The sequence below is a fragment of the Crocodylus porosus genome, unplaced genomic scaffold (genome assembly GCF_001723895.1).
Source record: "Crocodylus porosus isolate Cpor-Errol unplaced genomic scaffold, CroPor_comp1, whole genome shotgun sequence".
Taxonomy (NCBI): domain Eukaryota; kingdom Metazoa; phylum Chordata; order Crocodylia; family Crocodylidae; genus Crocodylus; species Crocodylus porosus.
In genome coordinates this window covers 3,329,557-3,347,344 of record NW_017728913.1, presented here as the reverse complement: position 1 = coordinate 3,347,344, position 17,788 = coordinate 3,329,557, and the positions used below count along the sequence as shown (strand labels likewise).

The 17,788-nt window shown below is 41.1% G+C and overlaps 1 protein-coding gene across 4 annotated transcripts; it reads right to left on the bottom strand.

Moving 5' to 3' along the window:
• Positions 1-481: 481 nt before the first annotated feature.
• On the bottom strand, positions 482-16,005 carry ELMOD2 (ELMO domain containing 2). 4 transcript variants are annotated; one of them, XM_019534382.1, is made up of 9 exons: positions 15,881-16,005; positions 15,192-15,339; positions 14,076-14,104; positions 11,152-11,249; positions 10,059-10,188; positions 8,491-8,624; positions 6,800-6,868; positions 5,506-5,639; positions 482-3,738 (listed from the first exon to the last, which is right to left on the bottom strand). In XM_019534382.1, the coding sequence occupies exons 2-9, from the start codon at positions 15,337-15,339 to the stop codon at positions 3,566-3,568; spliced, it is 915 nt and encodes a 304-aa protein (XP_019389927.1). In that variant the 5' UTR covers positions 15,881-16,005; the 3' UTR covers positions 482-3,565. The 4 variants fall into 4 exon arrangements, with proteins under 4 accessions (XP_019389927.1, XP_019389926.1, XP_019389924.1 ...); XM_019534381.1 differs by lacking the exon at positions 15,881-16,005 and adding an exon at positions 15,647-15,748; XM_019534379.1 differs by lacking the exon at positions 15,881-16,005 and having other exon boundaries at positions 15,192-15,374.
• Positions 16,006-17,788: the final 1,783 nt, after the last annotated feature.

Genomic DNA, 17,788 nt, shown 5'->3' with positions numbered 1-17,788 from the left:
ACTACCTACAGTGGCATCAGTTAAAGCCAGCTGTGAGAAGGCATCTGAGATATGGATTGTGTGTGTTATCTTCTCACTTAATGGATGCTCCTGCCCACAGAGGAGTGGGATAGCACAGAGGCAGTAGACAGAGTTCCATGACTGATTAGGAATGCAGACTAGTTCCTAGTATTGGTTCTCTTCATCACAAAATTGAGGAAAAGAGAGAGAAATTATTTAAGCAAGTGGTATAACTTTGAACTGACTGAAACCCAATAGGAACAAGGAAGCAAGACTAAACAGAAAAAGGGTGCCATTACCACATACATAAGAAAGTTTGAGAATAATTCGTTCTTTATTTCCTACCATTGCAACAATTCCCCCAACACACAAGCATCACCATTTACATTATTGCTTTTATTGTGTGTCAAATGCTGACATTTTTGTTATTTTAGAGTTGTCTCAGTGCAATGTGGTAAACTTACAGCCCACAGTTACAGTCTACTTGTTGCTACTTCTAGTGCCATACATTGATACAAGAAGAAACATCAATTTATACCATACCAGTCTGATAACATTACGAAGAGGATTATACCAGACAAACCAAGTCTACAGTTTCTCATCATGCATGAGCTAACAATATTTCTGAACAGTACAACTTGCTGAACTCAACCCAACTAAACAAACTTACATATAACAACATTTTAACAAATTTAAGTGGAGAGGCTTTGCAAGCCATATATTGGAACAGACTTGTTGAATTAACCAATACAAGCATTCTGATTAGTGAAAGCTCACTCTACTAGTGAGATAAAAGGCTCAACATGCCCCGGTATCTGGAACACTAAAGCTAAGACTCTTTCTCTGTTGTACCCTAGCAATAATGCATCGTACAATCCAGACTCCTGTATTATACAGTAGAAAACACAAACATTTTTCTGAATAAGAGATGTGTTCCCTATATTGCCTAGCAACTAAGGCAGGCTTAAATCTTAGTCCTTTCCCTATCAATTTAAATTTTTTCCTTTTGAATTTCTCACCTCATACCAAAAAAAGCGCTTCACTTTTGTTCATGGCAAGCTTCTAAATAGCATAAGTTTAATTGGCTCATGGAGCAGTACCCTGTTTCAGACATTTTGAACAAAGGGAGAAAGAAAACTTGGTAAACATTTTCCGCTGGACGACTTCACAAAAACATCACCCAACAGTGTCTTTCTAAATGTGTTGCAAATATTTTAAAAGAAAAAACAAGTTGAACAATTTGATATTTTTTTTTTTATAATTATTAACTATATAAAATAGCACATATTTTAAAAGCCATGGTTTCATAAATAATGTTATAAAAATAAAGACTTTAACCAAGGCTTTCATTTGTAAGAGTACTTGCAGCAAAAGTATTAACAATTTTTTTTTTTTTTTTTTTAAACGCTGGGTACATTGACTAATGAGTTACAAAAGGGTGCACCTTCCTCAATTCCAGTCTATAACTTCTGTTATTTTAGGATTGTCATTTCAGCATATGAATGCAGTAACTCTCATAAAATCCCATTGATTAGATCTGGAGAGACATTCTTGCCTCTAGCAAATGCTTATTCCCCAAACCCCGTTTTTGCCTTTGTGTTACTAATCACGCTAGTTAGTGATGAAATATATGGAATCTAGTACTACTGGAGAAATTTTTTTTTCAAGAAACAAGACAACAACAAAAAACCCAACAGTGATTACAACAGTATAAAACTACATGCTAATCAACAGAATATACTTAATTATTACACTTTAACACACACTTCCATATATCCAACTACATCATTTTTCTATGTTTAATGATAGTTTTTTAATTGTTAATATTCTCAGTTTATGTTCTGGATTTTAAAGAGTAAAGGGAAATCTGTGGACTTAGGTCAGAGTGTATATTTTATGCCAAAATGTGTATTAGTTCAAAGTTAAGGTTACCAAAATGAAATGAAGTTATACTTGATGAGCCTTGAAAAGTCTTTCAGCAACAGTAAACAGGATGCTTTTCCTGATGGCTAGAGAAGCCTATTTGTATGGAATTTAAAATTCCAGTATATTTTTCCCTATTAAATGTGTGGTCATTATGATTACACAAACAATCTTCCAGATTAAATAAACCAAACTGGATTGCTCCAGTCTGCAGAGAGATGGCTCCAGCACTTCTGTTATCATTGTTACTTGTTTTTGTCAACCAGTAACAGAGTAATATTAACAAGAGTATAGCCAATTGTCTTGCTGCTATCCAGTATGTATTATCCAGCAGCTTCCTTTCTTTTTCATTAGTGAAATCCAGAAGTCCTTTTGGTTTCATATTACTGCTAAGGAAAACCATGAGCAATAATACAAGCAGGGAATGGCCATGCAGTATTAGGGAGAAGAACCAGTGAAGGGGCAGGGGGCAGGTAGAATGGAAGATGCTTCATCCCCTAGCAATCAGGTTGAGGAAGGATCAGAGTACTAAAGACCCACATCTCCATACTCACTTCATTGGGTGTAGTGAGGGGACTTTCCAATTTACAAAGCAGCCTACAGCCAAAAGAGAGACAAGATATAGGTGGCCCCTTATGCAGAGTAGGAATCACAAAACCATCAGAGGCATTCAGCCTCTACACTTACAAGGAACACTAAAAAGAATTTCAAGCACCTGAGAGAATAGAATTAGGCTTCTTACTAGTGACTCTCTCCCTCCATCCTTACTATTCTGCATGTACCTTATCTAGTAAATTCAGTTGTCCTATGAACCAATATCCGGTAAATTTTCAAGCCCCACTATAGAGTGTTAGGTGCTTTCAAGTTTATGACTTAAAAGGGTAAACAACTGATTTTTAATTAAAATGGTTCAAATGTACTGCTTATTTGGTGATCAGATTTTTTTTCCCCCAAAAGCAAGGCATTAAGCTGTCAGGTTTTTACGTGCACGTGTGTGTGTGTGTAAAACAACACTTTAAAATTACTACTTGTACAGTTATTTGCCATTATAAGAAAATTTAATACCAGTAAAACTTATTTTTGCCTACAAACCCAATCAGGGAATACTTAATTCTACTATTTTATACTTATACATAATTCTGATTACTATAACACTGCATGCACTCCTTTTTGGAAGCATGCAACATGCTGGAACAAAGCTTACATTTAAAAATCATTTTGCCAAATTGAATTATTTTTTAATGCTAATAACTAAATAATATTCAAATTTCTTTTGGCACAAAGCTCTCCATCTCTCTGCTCCTTTTATTCAGAAATGTATTTTAGGAAGAATATATTTGAAGGGAAAAAACATAATCAGTGATCAAGCTGGCATATTACATCTATTTGAGATAATAAAACATGAAAGTTTTGTGTTTATATATAAATGTGTGTGTATTATGGCAGCACCCACTAAATGCTCTTTAATGAGATATAGTCTCAGCCCCAAAAGAAATTGGGTTTCTAAGGCTCTGATCAACTTAGAGAAGACCAAATTAAACAGTGATTGAATTAAGCAGAAGGCACTTTATTTAGATAGCGAGCTTTAGAAAACTAATTAAGTTCATACCAAGCCTACTGTAATCAAGGGTGATGAAAACTGTTATAGGTATGAAATCCTATGGACCAGATTGTCTGGGAATGCCAAAAAAAATTTGGAGACAAGCCAAAGCTGCACCCTCTTCATGCAAAAATACTTTCTTGGTCTTAAAGTAAACATGGCTGAAGTTAAGTTCTTATTACTGTCACAAGGTATGGACGCCAGCTGCAAAAGTACTGTACGAAATAACAAATGAGTTCTATTAAAAGGGTAAAGTAATTCTCCTAGAGCTCACTTCCCACTCAGAGAATATTCTGTTGGTTGATACCATGAAGAACAAGTTTATAGCAAATATGAATTGAAATGGATGAGCCAGGGTTTCTTAGACTAAATAGAAAGAAATGGATTTATACCTGAAAACTTCTACAGCAGAATGTTATGCAAAGAACTATTAGAAGGCCTCTAAGATTAAGGCTCTGGCCTTTCACTACTTGATTCTTTCTCAAAATGGATTTCTTTCTATGTAGAGATTTGTAGGTAGAGTCTCTGGATGGAAGATCATTTCAATTTAAAATAATTTTGAATGTGTTTTGTTCTTATGTGTAAATAAGAACAAAATCTCTTCATGGACCTCTTTACTGCAGAATTTTAATATTCTTATGGACCATGAGCTACAGGTAGAAAAAACAAGGTGATAAGAACACACAAAATCTATAATCAATGTAATTTCAACTTTGAAAAGCAACATGAAATCACTTCAGAGATTAATGAAACATCAAAAAGTAGACACAGAACCCAATACTAGACAACATGATGCAGCATAAATCTTCTTGTTTCTGCACCAAGAAGTATAAGAAAATTGTGAGGGCACATGATCCAGGGGATCCTTCAGGGTTTTGTGTTGTTTTTTTTTTTAAAGAAAAGAAAAGCAGCTTTCCTTTGGAGAATAGCATATAAAAAGCTGTAAACAAAAGCTGATTGTCCAAGCTTTCTTAATTGCAGTTTTGATATTTGTTGAAAATATATGTATAAAAAGTTCCACCATTTAACGAAGTTTTTTGGTGCAACACATGAGAATTCCATCCAGATGCATAATTCCATTTTCTGTGCAGAACCTGGTGGACTGCAGGTAAAACTATTGTTCCCTTCTATTTTGTAAAGCTAATACTATATCATAGTCCAGAAGAAGTGCTTTAACCCTTTCATGGAATTTCTCTCTATAATGGTTGAAGTGCATAATACTTTCTGGCTCTTCTTCGAACCAAAATTTGTCAAACTCATAAACCAAGTAACCTGTAAAGGAAACAAAACAGTTCTACAATAACAGAATTCCTTTTTTTTCTACATTAAGATAATAGAGCTGATGCACAGGATGATCAAAAAGATGCTGCAGAACAATATGCATGGTAGGAAGTTGGAAATTGTTTTATTCAACAGTAACTCTTTTTAACAGTTTTACTTTAAAAAGCACATCCTAGAACAGGAGTATCAAACATATGGCCTGTGGGCTGGATCTGGCCCATGTAACCACATGATCCAGCCTGTAGATCACTGGACTGACCCCATGTGCTGGTACTGGCACCATACATGCAGCACAGAGGATCAGTCTATGGCACACGCTGCCTGACCGGCCCTGCATGCTGGTTCCAGTCTGCATCAAGCTGGACTGTGCCAGAGCCAACATGTGGGGCCAGTCTGGCAGAGTGTTGCATGCTGTATGCCGCACATGCCAGCCCTAGAGGTCGTTGTGCACACAACATGCAAAGCCAGCATGGGATGTGTGCTACTTGCAGCACATGGCACTCCAGACCAGTATTTTCCATGCAGCACTGGGTCCAGCCAGCACCCAATGCTAGGATTGTGCACAGCAGGCACAAAAATAAATATCTAGTTGCATTTTTTGATTTGTAGGAGATACACGAGCGAGTTATCATCTTAGGATTTATGTTCATGCATAATTTACATCCCTAAAAATGTGTGGTATGGAACAGTTAGATACTCACAATAAATCTGGTGGAAGTGTTCTATATTTGGCAATCCAGGGACTGCATTGTAGAAATGAGATTTTAAAGCACCACTCTTCAGTAAGCTATAAGCCATTTCTGTCAGATTGATTCCAACTATTGCATAGGAATACCTGCAACACACATCCATTTTCTGTTAAACACTAAAGAAAATCCATTCTCTTTTTCATGAAACAATCTGAATTTTTTTTCCAGATCTGGTTTTCTTTAATACAAATTATCATCTGTTATGCTCTAGTCTATATTTTTTATTCTGTAAGTTGTCACATGTATGGTGCATTTGCCTCAAATGTTCTGTCTTTTATGGCCAAAGAAAACTTATTTTAAAACATAGATAGATGGAACAGGAAATTTTCATCAACAGTAGTGGGGTGTTTTCACACAGGCATTTGCACACGTAGAGACAACAGGTTAATCAACATATACAAGCTGACCTGTTTACTAGACTCAGAGCCGTCAGGTACAAAATGTGAATTCTAAATAGTGAAAAGTAGATTTGCATAACAAGTCCAGGCCTGTTATTAATGGGATATTTTTTCCTTTAGAAAGTCCATGATCAGAACATGAATAAATTTCACCATTAACAAAAACCAGTGGTTTACAAAACAGTATTTACAGTGGTAATGGAAATTTGTGCATTTGATTAATAAACATGACTTTTGCAATTTCTTAGGATGACTGCCCACAGCCTAGATGCAGAGGCCAACACTCCCACTAAGCTAAGAGAAAAAGCCTTCCTATTCTTACTGTGTGGCTGATAAACAAATGAATAGATGTAAGAGGTATGTACGAATACTGTCTTTGACTTGTCCTTAAATATTTGCACAGCAGCCAGAACAATTGATGAACACTTAATTTGCAGTTACTACAGTAGGCAGTAATACATTTATTTATAAGAAAATGTAAATAACTTTTGTTACTAAATGGATTAAGTTAAGAGCAATAAGCATAGTTTTCTTCTGAGTTTGATCTAAAACATTTACAATGCTGTTATGGACATAAAATTTCATTCAAGCAAAAAATTTTTAACTGAAGCCTAGTTTGCAAAGAGCCGTATCAGGACAAAAATATGACTAGTCACAAGTGGTTTCGAAATCAGAATCACTTTCAATCCTTTAATCTTGTTTACCAGATTTTACTTTAATTTTTTTTTTTTTCATTTCAAAGGATACTCCAGTACAGATGTCAATTAAAGATCTCACACAAGTCTCTATTTTCCCTTTAAAAATCAGTCAGGAAGCAGTGTATTTTTAATCTTGTACAAATGGCTTACCCCAATTTGGGATGATTTGAATGGGAAAGGATCTGACGAGCTTCACTGGCATAATGTTTACTAAAATACCTGTAAACAAATAACTGGATGTAAGAATTAATTTAAACAGGTTGTTCATATATGAAATACTAACACGCTCAGTACCAGAAAATGTTTCTAGCTCCATTCTAAAACACCATAGTTGTTGTGTATTGGATAAATAATGCAAAACAAAACCAGTGAAGAAAAACAGAGGAAAAGATATCTAGCAAGGGACAGCATAATGAAACAGATCAGTAAGAATAAGAGTCTCTCAAAATTAAGGATTCCTCCATTTAATTAGGTTGTATTAATCAATTTTCCTATGCTGTAGGCGCTTAACTGAGCTGTACCATTATTTAAGAGCTTTTGACAAATTTACTTTCTCTGCTATAAACATAAAAAGTCTATCATCCATAGCTTTCTTTAAGATTCTGTTCTTGGCTCCTTTCCATTCCTCCCTTCAATTCTTAAAATTCTGCAATGAGAGTGATTATCTATTCAAACAGTTGCTGTGTTAGTCCAGGGGTTGTCAACCAGGGGTACACATACCCCGGGGGTACCTGAGAAGGCCCTAGGGGGTACACACAGGCAGGCAGGGACAGATCACTTCCATGTACCACCCCATGCTGCTGCGCAGGTGCCGCCCACCCAGCTGGACATAGGGGAAGCTTGCCTGTGGTAGCTGCTGCTGCTCCATGTCCGGCTGTGTGCCACCCCCCATCCCCTGCTCTGCATCTGGCCTTCAGGGGTGGGAGGTACAATGATCCAAAATGGCTGAAAACCCTTGTGTTAGTCTATCAAGTGCCTTGCTCTACCTACCTTCACTTGCTTGTTTAGAGAAGCAGGGCAGGCAGGTACTTGTAGAGACTGAGGCTTAAACTGTAGGCCTGCTCTATGGCATTTTTACACATGCTCCAACACATTCTGATCAGAACGTATCAGAGCAGACTCAACTGAGTCTGCTGGAGCATTCTAATCGGAACGCGCCAGCATGCTGCAGTCTCATTTATTCAGCATCCCTACATTTCAAAATGGCAACAGGGGTACTTTAACTAAAACTTGTTGAACAAGAGAGTGCCGCTCCAATTAAAATGCCCCCCTTCCCTCCCGCATGTAAACAGATGCCCTATAAAGATCCATTCACAGTGTCCGACAAAGTAGGCCATAGCTTGTGAGAGCTTATCTCTCTGAATGTATTAAGTTCCCAACCACTGTTATAGACTATGGCTTGTGGGCCAGATCAAACCTGCAGAGGTCCAATCTGGCTCAGAGGGATCAGTGTGATGGAGCTGTGCCATGCAGCTCATACTTCTGATCTGGTTTTATCCTTGCTGCAGAGCGGTCAGATAACTAGCAGTTGAATGCTTAGGGCAGTGGGTGGGTGACCTTTACAGCCCACAGCTACACCTAGGTTGTGAGCTCCAGCATGCAGTGGCAACAGTTTGCAAACCCTGGCCTTCTGTTCAAATAAAGTATTTATACTAATTCTAAGTTAGAAAGTGTGTTCCATCACTAGTTTCCCTTATATAGGAAGGAATGCTTTTCATTACAATTCAGCAACAGAGCAGAGCAGTCAACATTTATTTCCCGTTATTCAGCATTATCAGAAATAGAAAAGAAAATTCATGAAAGTTTAGGACTACAGAAGCAAAATATTTACTTTTACTTACACAAGGTTGACTAATCCCAGCATGCCCATTCCTCTAAAGTCTGTTTTGGGATCATCACCTTGAAAACCAATGTTACACCACTGCTTGGTGATTCTAGCCTTCAGATTTTCATGAGGCATCAGCAAATTCCAGAGCTGCACAAACATGCTTCCACGTTACATATGATGACCATTTTTTTTAAAAATCACATAATTCGTAATTCTGATTACCACACATTCAAACAAATACAAGACACAAAGTTCCTGAGTTGTTGTTTTTTGTTTGTTTGTTTGTTTTTAAGTGTGGCCATGCTGTTAAAATAGTTTTATCATAAAAGCATGAAAACACAGTTCATTTCGACATTTTAAAAACTGAATACTGGCGGGAGAAGTGGTAAATCAAAGGCTTGTTTCACTTTGGGGGAAAAAAGCCTAATTTGTGGATTGTATGTTCAAATATGATTTGTAAACTGTGAAACAAATATAAATTCACAACACACATTAACCAAGATCTCAGGACTTATCTGACAAGAACACCCGTTCCAGTCATGATGAGTGATGGGCTAATTACCACATGGACCTTTACTGGGGATATCTAGAATATACACACATACTGAGCAGTCCTGAGCTGTGAGATCATGATAGAGGGCAGAGCCACACTAATAATACGTGCCAGGCTGAGAGGGGGCACGACAGAGGGTTTCTGGGTGAACTGTACGCAGTGTTGTGGCTAACCATAGCTTGAATGCTGCTGACTCTGGCGGGATGCAGCCCAGTGAACCATATGGCACACCATGAGTCTTTTGGCTATAGACTTTTACCATGCATAACTTATACTAGATATAATGAGGTGCCAAAGTGCTGCTCAAAACTGTGTTTATGAAACACATGTGCTAAAACTTAGTGATTTCAAAAAAAGGTAACATATCAATTTGAGATGAACTAAGTTTATGGGTACTATATGCATATTGTTTAATGTCAAGGTTATTGTTTTCAAAATTTGCACCTCACTTGCATGTACTCAGGAAGAGCTGGGTCAGACAGTCAGGGGAAAAAGTTGAGGGGGGAAGCAGAGAGCAAAGGGCAACCTCATACCCCATATTTATTTTCCCTGGTGCAGCAGTGGGAGGGGGACAAATTCAAGGCAAACCTCTAATAATTAGATTGTATACATGGAAAAATATATCCAATTTATAAATTTTCCATACACAGAATCTAATTATTAGATTAAACAGTCTCCTGTTTGATTAAATGTGGTAACTATGTACTTTGCATTTTGCTTTATCTCTTGTTTAACTTTAGTGAGTCACTTCTGTAACAACTTGAAAGTTTACTAGTGTAAATGTGTTTAAAGCAAACATATTTTAAAGTGACTAGTTTTTTAAAAGGATAACATGTTATTGGAGACTTGTTAGAGAATGTCAGTTTTTATTCTAATTTTAGAAATCAGTTTTTTCCCTCAAAGTTTATACAGGCAGCCAAGCAGCCTGCTAGTAACAAATTTAATGAAAGACAACCATATGGACAACTGACATCATTCAATTATCCTTGTGACAGTTTAGCACTTAGAATGCCAAAAGACATTTTTACCTTGATTAGTTCCTCTTCATGTTCTTCATTATCTGAATCATATGGAACTTTCCTTAGATTTTCTACATCCAAATAAAGTTGCTTATAACCAGATATCTGCAGCAAACATACCTGCAAGTCTGTCTTAAAACTGAAACAAAAAAGAAAGCCACATGATCTTAAGGGAGATGGATAATAGTTGACCACAAAATTACATCAATGCTCAAGTCATGAGAAAAAGTTATTTGGGCTGTATTATGCTAGCTAGTGTATAATGAATATCTGGAAAGCAAGATATACAGTAAGTCTCATTTCCTAGCCTACCATATGCTCTTTGAACTACAGCAAACTGCTTTGGAATGAATGCTTTTGGCCTGATCCTGTTTCCACTGAAGTTAATGGAAAAGCTCCCCTTGACTTCAGTGTTGAAGGATCAGGCCCTATTTGTACAGGCACATGGAAATAAAACCCATGGCTATGAGCTGAACTGTACTTATTTGTCTGTATCTGGCCACACTGCCCCCCGCCCACCACCACCACAACCCCTACCCCCAAAGCACTCTCAGGATTTACTGGGACAACCCCATTTTCTGTAAATTTCACCTATCTGAAATTAAAAAATAAATTAAAGTCATCTATCAGACAGATGATTTGTGCTAACCTACACTGTAGGTTTTAGGTAGTATCTCAACCTGTACAGTTGGACATGCGGATATTTTTATTACTGGAGAAAGGGACAAGACCATGTTTGCCAGCAATGAACGCAACATTTGCTTCAAAATCTCAAAGGTCCCAAACAATTTTTAAAAATCCAGTTTTAAAACTTCCTCACTTTCTTTTTTGTGCCATTTTAAATTAGTTATATTTTTGCCCCACTAAATTCCAAATAGCTAACAATAAAAGATGCATGACCACGACACATCTTTATAAACTCATTCTGATAATTTTTCTATTGTATCACACTACTGTGTACTTTCCATATATATCTTACACAGTTTGCAGCCCACTTTTATTCTCCCAGAATATCACATTAGGCAACTGATTTTACTTCTCTCGTTCCATAGACATATAATGGGCTAAAAAAGGTGCATTTGGTTAAACGGATATAACATACTCTTTATTCTTCTGTTCAATAATCTTCTTTTCTTTCATTATATCAGTGACACACTTTTCCACTTCATCTTCGCCCACATATACTGCATTTCTTAACACCTATAGAGTTAAAATGTCAAAGAATTTGTATACAGAAATGTAAGCATCTATGCTGTTATAATTACTAGTCTATATTTACACTGATTTTGCAGCCATTAAAAATGAAAAGAAAGACTTGCCAAGACTTTAGTCCAAAATGCATTTATCTTAAATAAGCTTATTTTGCTTGTATTAAAAAAAAAAAAAAAGGATAGTTTCATTCTTCCATGTTTCAGCCAAGTGAACAAACAAAGTCATTAGAAAAATACACAGCTTCTAATTTTTTCACATCTCACATTAACTAATAGAGGGCCTGATATTTTGGATGAGAATCCCCTAAAGAGAACAGCAGCTGTTGACAAATTTTCTGTTGGCAATTCACACGGCCAAGTAAAACCTCATTCTGCCTAATTGTTCCCACTGAGATCAATGGAAATATAAAGCAAATCAATAACAGCAATATTTATCTTCCAATTCAATACTTAACGAATACCTTACCAACAAAATAAAGAAAGTGAGGTCCAATGTTTAGATGACGGGGCTTGACCATATATTCTTAATACCACACTGCCCAAAATCTAGATTAATGTATCTCGACTCTGGCGAATTCTGATATTGGGTATTTACGAAGTCACCCTGTAGTATATTATTTTCACTTCCTGTACCAAATTTTTTGAAGCCACTATGCCTTCATACCAGTTACCACACTGTATGCCAAAAATAGACATAATCAGTTGTTCAAGATATTATTTTTGTATTTTACTGGTTATTTTGAAGAGAAACCAGAATTAAGATACAATTTGTTTAAAATGTTTAAATAATAACTAAGGCCTCTTGTTAGCTACACCCATAATATGCTCTACCACGACACAAAACAATCTGTTTATACCTATCACATTCTCTTTCAACACTATTGCTGTGATTAGCCAAAAAAGGAAGAGCAGTCAGCTATCTTCATACCTAAAAAAAAAAATATGAAATTGTGCTTAAAGTATACATGTTTCACAGATTTCATAGGTTTCTAAGGTCGGTAGATCATCAAGTCCAACCCCCTGCTCTAGGCAGGAAAAAGCAGGTGAACCCCAGCTAGGTGTTGGATAGTCTAAAACTGGGATTGTTTTCCTTTAACAAGTAGAATGCCAGAAAAAATAGAATGTTTGCCTTATGCCATTGAACAGCTCAGTATGTATTAAAATTCCATTTGCTTTAATCATATTGTAATACCCAATGGCTTAAATGTCATGTCTATATGATTTAGGCATCAGATTGTCTGGAAAACTAGCAGAAGACTTCTGTCTGCCAGTCACATATCCTAGTTCGTCCTACCAAATGCCAGTCACATGTCTCAGCCCATCCTATCCAACAGCTTTAATTTTTTGGTGAGGTAATCACTGTTGCCTTGGCATTAAGGAAAATCAGTGCAGTTCTACCTAGATACTCAGTTAAAGAGGAAGTGTAGGTAGTACTGAATACACTATATATTATTCTATATATAACCTTAATAGAAAAACAATGCAGTGTTACTACAGACTCCAAACATTCTGGCAAGAACACGTACTGTATTTCCTCACATACCCCATTCACCTCTTTCCCAAAAAGCAGCTGCTGGCAATTGAGAAAGAGACATTTCCACCGCTTACTGCACAGCAATCCCCAGACAGAATAATAAGCAGGCAGGACTCTCCAGTAACTGCTACTTAGTTGATCGCTAGAAGGAAAGATAATTTTTTCTATATTCTGCCCCTCAAAAATAAGCTGTGCATTTTATTCCAGGAAGTACTGTATGCAAGAAGCTACAGTACTTAAGAGACATAAACACTACCTAATTCTAAAAGCTATTTAAGGTAGATTCATCAGAAAACTATTGCTATCTTACTAGTCCTTGCATAGCATATGGGATTTGCTAAAAGAGACTGCTCTTAGAGATGCTCATCTGGAACCACACTAGCTCAGATGTTCCAGGATAAATTCTTTCGGCTAGAAGCAGATAAAAGGATTATGATGATAATGACTACACCCTTAAGAATCACTTCCCAGAACAATATCCCAGTATTCTGGAAGATTTCCAGGCCACAGAAACCCTGGTTCTCTAAAGCAGTGCTTGAAGCCAAATAGCTTGTATTGCTTTGATGGAAAAAGAGATTGCATCCAGGAACAGAAGCTTGGCACACTGGCTTCTCTGACCTGGCTGCTAGAGTGGGTAATGTTTCCGAGATGGAGGGCAGCAATTTTGAAAAGATTTAATCTAACTTTTTAGAAGCCTTTGAAGCCTAAAGTCAGAGGGAGCTGTTGGTGCACAGTGCAGGAGTAGCACCTGAAGGTTTGCTGCTGATGCAGAAGAAGCTACCTCCTTTTTTTTTTGGCACCTGTATAAAGCATTTGTTTAAACATTAGTTTTTTTGCAGGGGAGGGGAAAGAGGCAAGAGAGTTAACCATCTCCAACATTCCTTCCTGAGCCACTCCTCAGTACTTTGTTTCTCCCAGCTACAACTGCTACTCTGCCTGCCTCGCTGCTGCAACTTGAGCCACCGCTTGGAGAATGCAGGGTGTAAGGAGGGAAGAAACAGGAGGCTGAGGATTCCCCTGCTGCATTCCAGTACCTGGGTCTTGTGCCCTGTTCACCCACCTATTGCTATGCTCCTATCATCTCTAGCAGATGGAAACCAAAATGCCACTTACTCTTCTCTCCCACTTCCCCAAACATTTTTATCTTTCTACCTCGTCTTCTTTGTTTTCCCCTTTACTTTGAAAACCAATATATTAACATGTAAGAGAAAATATTTAAGGGCACCTGCATCTTGAACAACAAATTTAGTGCTGGGACGTGTTATCACTGTCACATCCTACCTTGTTCTTTGATAATTCCAAGGAGTGCTCTGCAATGCAAGAAAAAATAGTTTCGGATCAGTTAACATGACCATACATTGAAATAAGAAGTGAAAAAAAACACCATTTTTAAGTCACATATAAGGCATTTGTAACTACTACATCCAACTCCCTTTTCTTAGGCCCCTGCTACATGTTACATATACTATACAATTCACTGGTAAATCACACAGTAAGTTTTGACCAGCCACAAGCGCAAAGTAGTTACCACACAAGTTACCAGCGTATCACATAGTAAGTGTAGACTGGCCACACGTGCAAAGTGATTACCACACAATAAAAGTAACTCTCCTGCTACAAAAAGAGCCAGCCAGAAAGCGAGGGCTTGGAAACCCTTGCTGGGGTCGTTTGACCCCAGTACTCTTTCTTGCCATGGCAGGGGGTCGGACTAGATGATCTGTTCAGGTCCATTCCGACCCTAGAAACTATGAAACTATGCATAATGACTCCAGAGATGGTTTCTGTCCCATTTTCATTTGTGTGTAGCTCAGCCCTTCACTGTGCTGACATGGTCAGGACAGACCTTGGAGCTCTCAAATGAAAGCAGGACACAAACCAACTGTAAAGTTAGAGCTTAAAAACATGTAACAACTCTTAGAGGTGGTTTCTATACCAATGGATTTAAAATCCTGTGGATTTTTCAAGCTCTTTGCCTAACCCTGTTGGCACGGTGAAGGGCCCAGCTCCAGCTCCAGGGGAAGAGGAACAGAAACCAGCTCTGGAGTTGTCAGGCATTTCCAAGCCCTCACTCTGTACCCACCTGGCTCTTTTTATAACAGGAGAGTCCTTTTTTCCTTGGGTGAGAGTTACTTTGCACCTGGGAGCTGGTCAACCTTCACTGCACACTTTGCCAGCCAAACAGCACTGTATATGTAGCATGTGGCAGGGGCCTGTGAGGGGCTTTTGGGGCTGGAAACCCTCCCTTTGCCTTACAGTGATGACATTGTCCCTCCCTGTTAACAGAAAACTGGGGTGAGTTTAGAAAATAAATCAAAATTGATTTGAATACCCCCTACCTCCACCCAACAGCTTGGGGCTTGCTCATATCTCCCACCTCGTGCCCCCACCCGGCATTACCGATCCCGTGCGTCCTCCACGCCCCGGCCCTGGCACCGCCACAGACACGCTGCAGTTCGCATCTCCCTGTGAGTAGCCGCAGCACCCACTTCAGCCAGCCACGCAGGAAGCGGCTGTACACGCAGGCCCACAGGCTGGCCAGCATCATCTGCGCACATGGAGCACGGCCCATTAGCACCTCACACCACCCCACGTACCCCCATCCCCCGTTCCCGAGGGGCCCCGCGGTTGCCATGGCGGCCCCGGCAGCAGGACGGGGCAGGAGGTGACACTCGCACAGCCCTGCGAGAGAAGGGGCGGGGCGGGGCGCGGCCGCCCGTCACGTGACGGCCCGGGCTGCACGTGAGAAACCTGGAGAGGGCTGGGGGCACCGGAGGCTCCCCCCCCCCCCCCGCCAGGCCCGGAGGGAGCCGTGGGTGCCGAAGGGCAGAGGTCGGAGAGGGGGCGCTGCTCACATCGTCCCAATAAATGAGCGTCGCTAGTGCTACCGCCACCACCCTCAGCCTCCAGCACCCCTGACCGGAAGCCGCACTCCGGGGCTGCCCCGGAAGTGATCGGTGAGAGGGATCAAGTCAAGTGCCGGGGCTCGGTGCGGTCACGTGGCCCGCTCCCTTGGCTCCCCACGGACAACGACGCGTCTCCTTGGTGACGGCGCAAGGCCCCGCCCCCCTGGCGCGAGCCTGCCTCACCCTGTGGCCCCGCGCCCCCTGCGGACCGCGGCCGGGGTTGCGCTGCCCGTGCTGGCGGTGGAGGAGCCCCCGCGAGCGGGCCAGGGCTGCTGCTGGGCGTGGGGGCAGAGTTTGTTACGTCACCCCTCCCCGCATTCCTGACTGTAGCTATTCCCGATTGCCCCGCCCCCCCGCTGTGACGTAATCGGAGTTAGCTTCAAGTCAAGCAGAAAGCAGGGACGAGGTGCGCCTTGGAGATAACGACAGGCAGAGCCGGCCTGGTCCGGCTGAAGGAAGTACCGAAGTCCAAAAACTGCCTGGGTGAGGCAGGGGCGGGCCTAGCCCTCCACAAATAGGCCCGGCCCATGCAGCCAGCTCTGCAGGGGGTTAGTAGTCTCACGTGCACTCTCCCAGGGCATGTATTCATTAACGTGCTTTAGGTAACGTGCATTAAATCTAGTACTTCCATTGTGAGGTACTGTATTAGAGAAAGCACGTTTGCCTACTGTTATGCACTTTGGGTAAAGAGTACAGCTTTTTGATACTTTAATGTGCATTAAAGCACACATGTAGATGTGTCCCCAGTGCTCTGCATCATCCTCTTGCTATTGACCCTGACCCTATGAGCCACCAGCGACTTCAGCAGGCTGCTCCTTCCTGGAGCCATCACCAGCAACATGCACCATGCATGCTCTGGGGCAGCGGTCTCCAACCTTTTTAAGCAGATCACCTTCGGCATTTAAAAGCAACCCAAGATCTACCATGCACCACCACCATCCCCTGTCCAACAGGTAAGTCTGTGGGGAGGGAAGCGGGGGAGCTGATTGCGGCAGAGGGACAAAAATTATTTGGGGGCATGCCTCCCCAGCAGGTAAGTGTCACCCAGCTGGGGCCCCCATCAACTTACCCATGCTCCTGCCTTGGTGGCATTTTTCCTCACTGTGGGGGCCTTGATCTAGCCCCCTCCCCTTCCCTTCCCGACCTACTGGGCTGGGGCATGCATGTGTGTGCACACAGGCATTCAGCCCCCCACCCCAGCCTCAGGTCGACTCCAGGAGGCTCTGAGATCTACAGCAAGAGGCTCCAAGATCTACTGGTGGATTGAGATCTACTGGTTTGTGACCCCTTCTCTAGGGACACTCCTAACATGTGCCCCTTTTGTGTGAACAACTGGTGGCTGCTGCAACTGGAGGGCACCATGGTGGCGAGCGGGGACTGCCTGCAGCTGTTGCCAGCAGTGGCGGCGGCAGCGGCAAGCAGGGACTGCCCACAGCCACCATCAATGCTTTTGGCAGCGGTGAGGGAGGACCACCTGCAGAAGCCGGTGGCAGTTTCTGCAGCAGCCAGTCTCGGAGGGGCATGTGCCCCGTTGTGCCTCCCCTACGCGTTGCCTATGTCCTTCTGTCAACAGAGCAAGACCCTGGTGCAGGCCTATCTTGAGCGTTCCCAGGTTGCAGGCCCCCTTCCACTTCCTCCAGGACCTGCTGCCTAGGTTCTGGCTGCACTTCTTCTGGGACCATTTTTCTTATGCACTCCCCTCCCTGGCCCCACCAAACACTAGGACCTCCTGGACAACCTGTTCCTGGTGCTGGCCATCTATAAAACTGACAGGGAGCCTTTAAGAGGGGAAAAGGCTGCTGAGAAGCAGCCTACAGGTATAGCAGGGGCCAATTAAAGAGTCACCTGATCAGAAGGGAGCCAGGTTTAAAGCATATAAGCCCAGGGCCTGAGCTGGGCAAGAAGTTGAGCCCCAAGAGTGAGGAGTTTTGGGGGCAGTGGGGTTATAGCCAGGCTCTTGGTTAGTATCTGAGCTGAGGTAAGCAACTGTGAAGGTTTGAGAAAGGGATTGAGGGGAAGATCTCCTCTTAGGACTGGGAACAGGGTAGAGGAAGGACAGAGGGGCCTGGCAACACAGAGGCCTGGGAGCTC

Coding starts and splice junctions, on each gene's coding strand:
- ELMOD2 (XM_019534379.1), bottom strand. CDS start 15,363: ATGGGCCGTGCTCCATGTGCGCAGATGATGCTGGCCAGCCTGTGGGCC. Junction 8,625..10,058: donor ATGAAGAGGAACTAATCAAG/GTAAAAATGTCT, acceptor ATGTTTGTGCAG/CTCTGGAATTTGCTGATGCC. Junction 6,869..8,490: donor CTGGGATTAGTCAACCTTGT/GTAAGTAAAAGT, acceptor ATTTGTTTACAG/GTATTTTAGTAAACATTATG.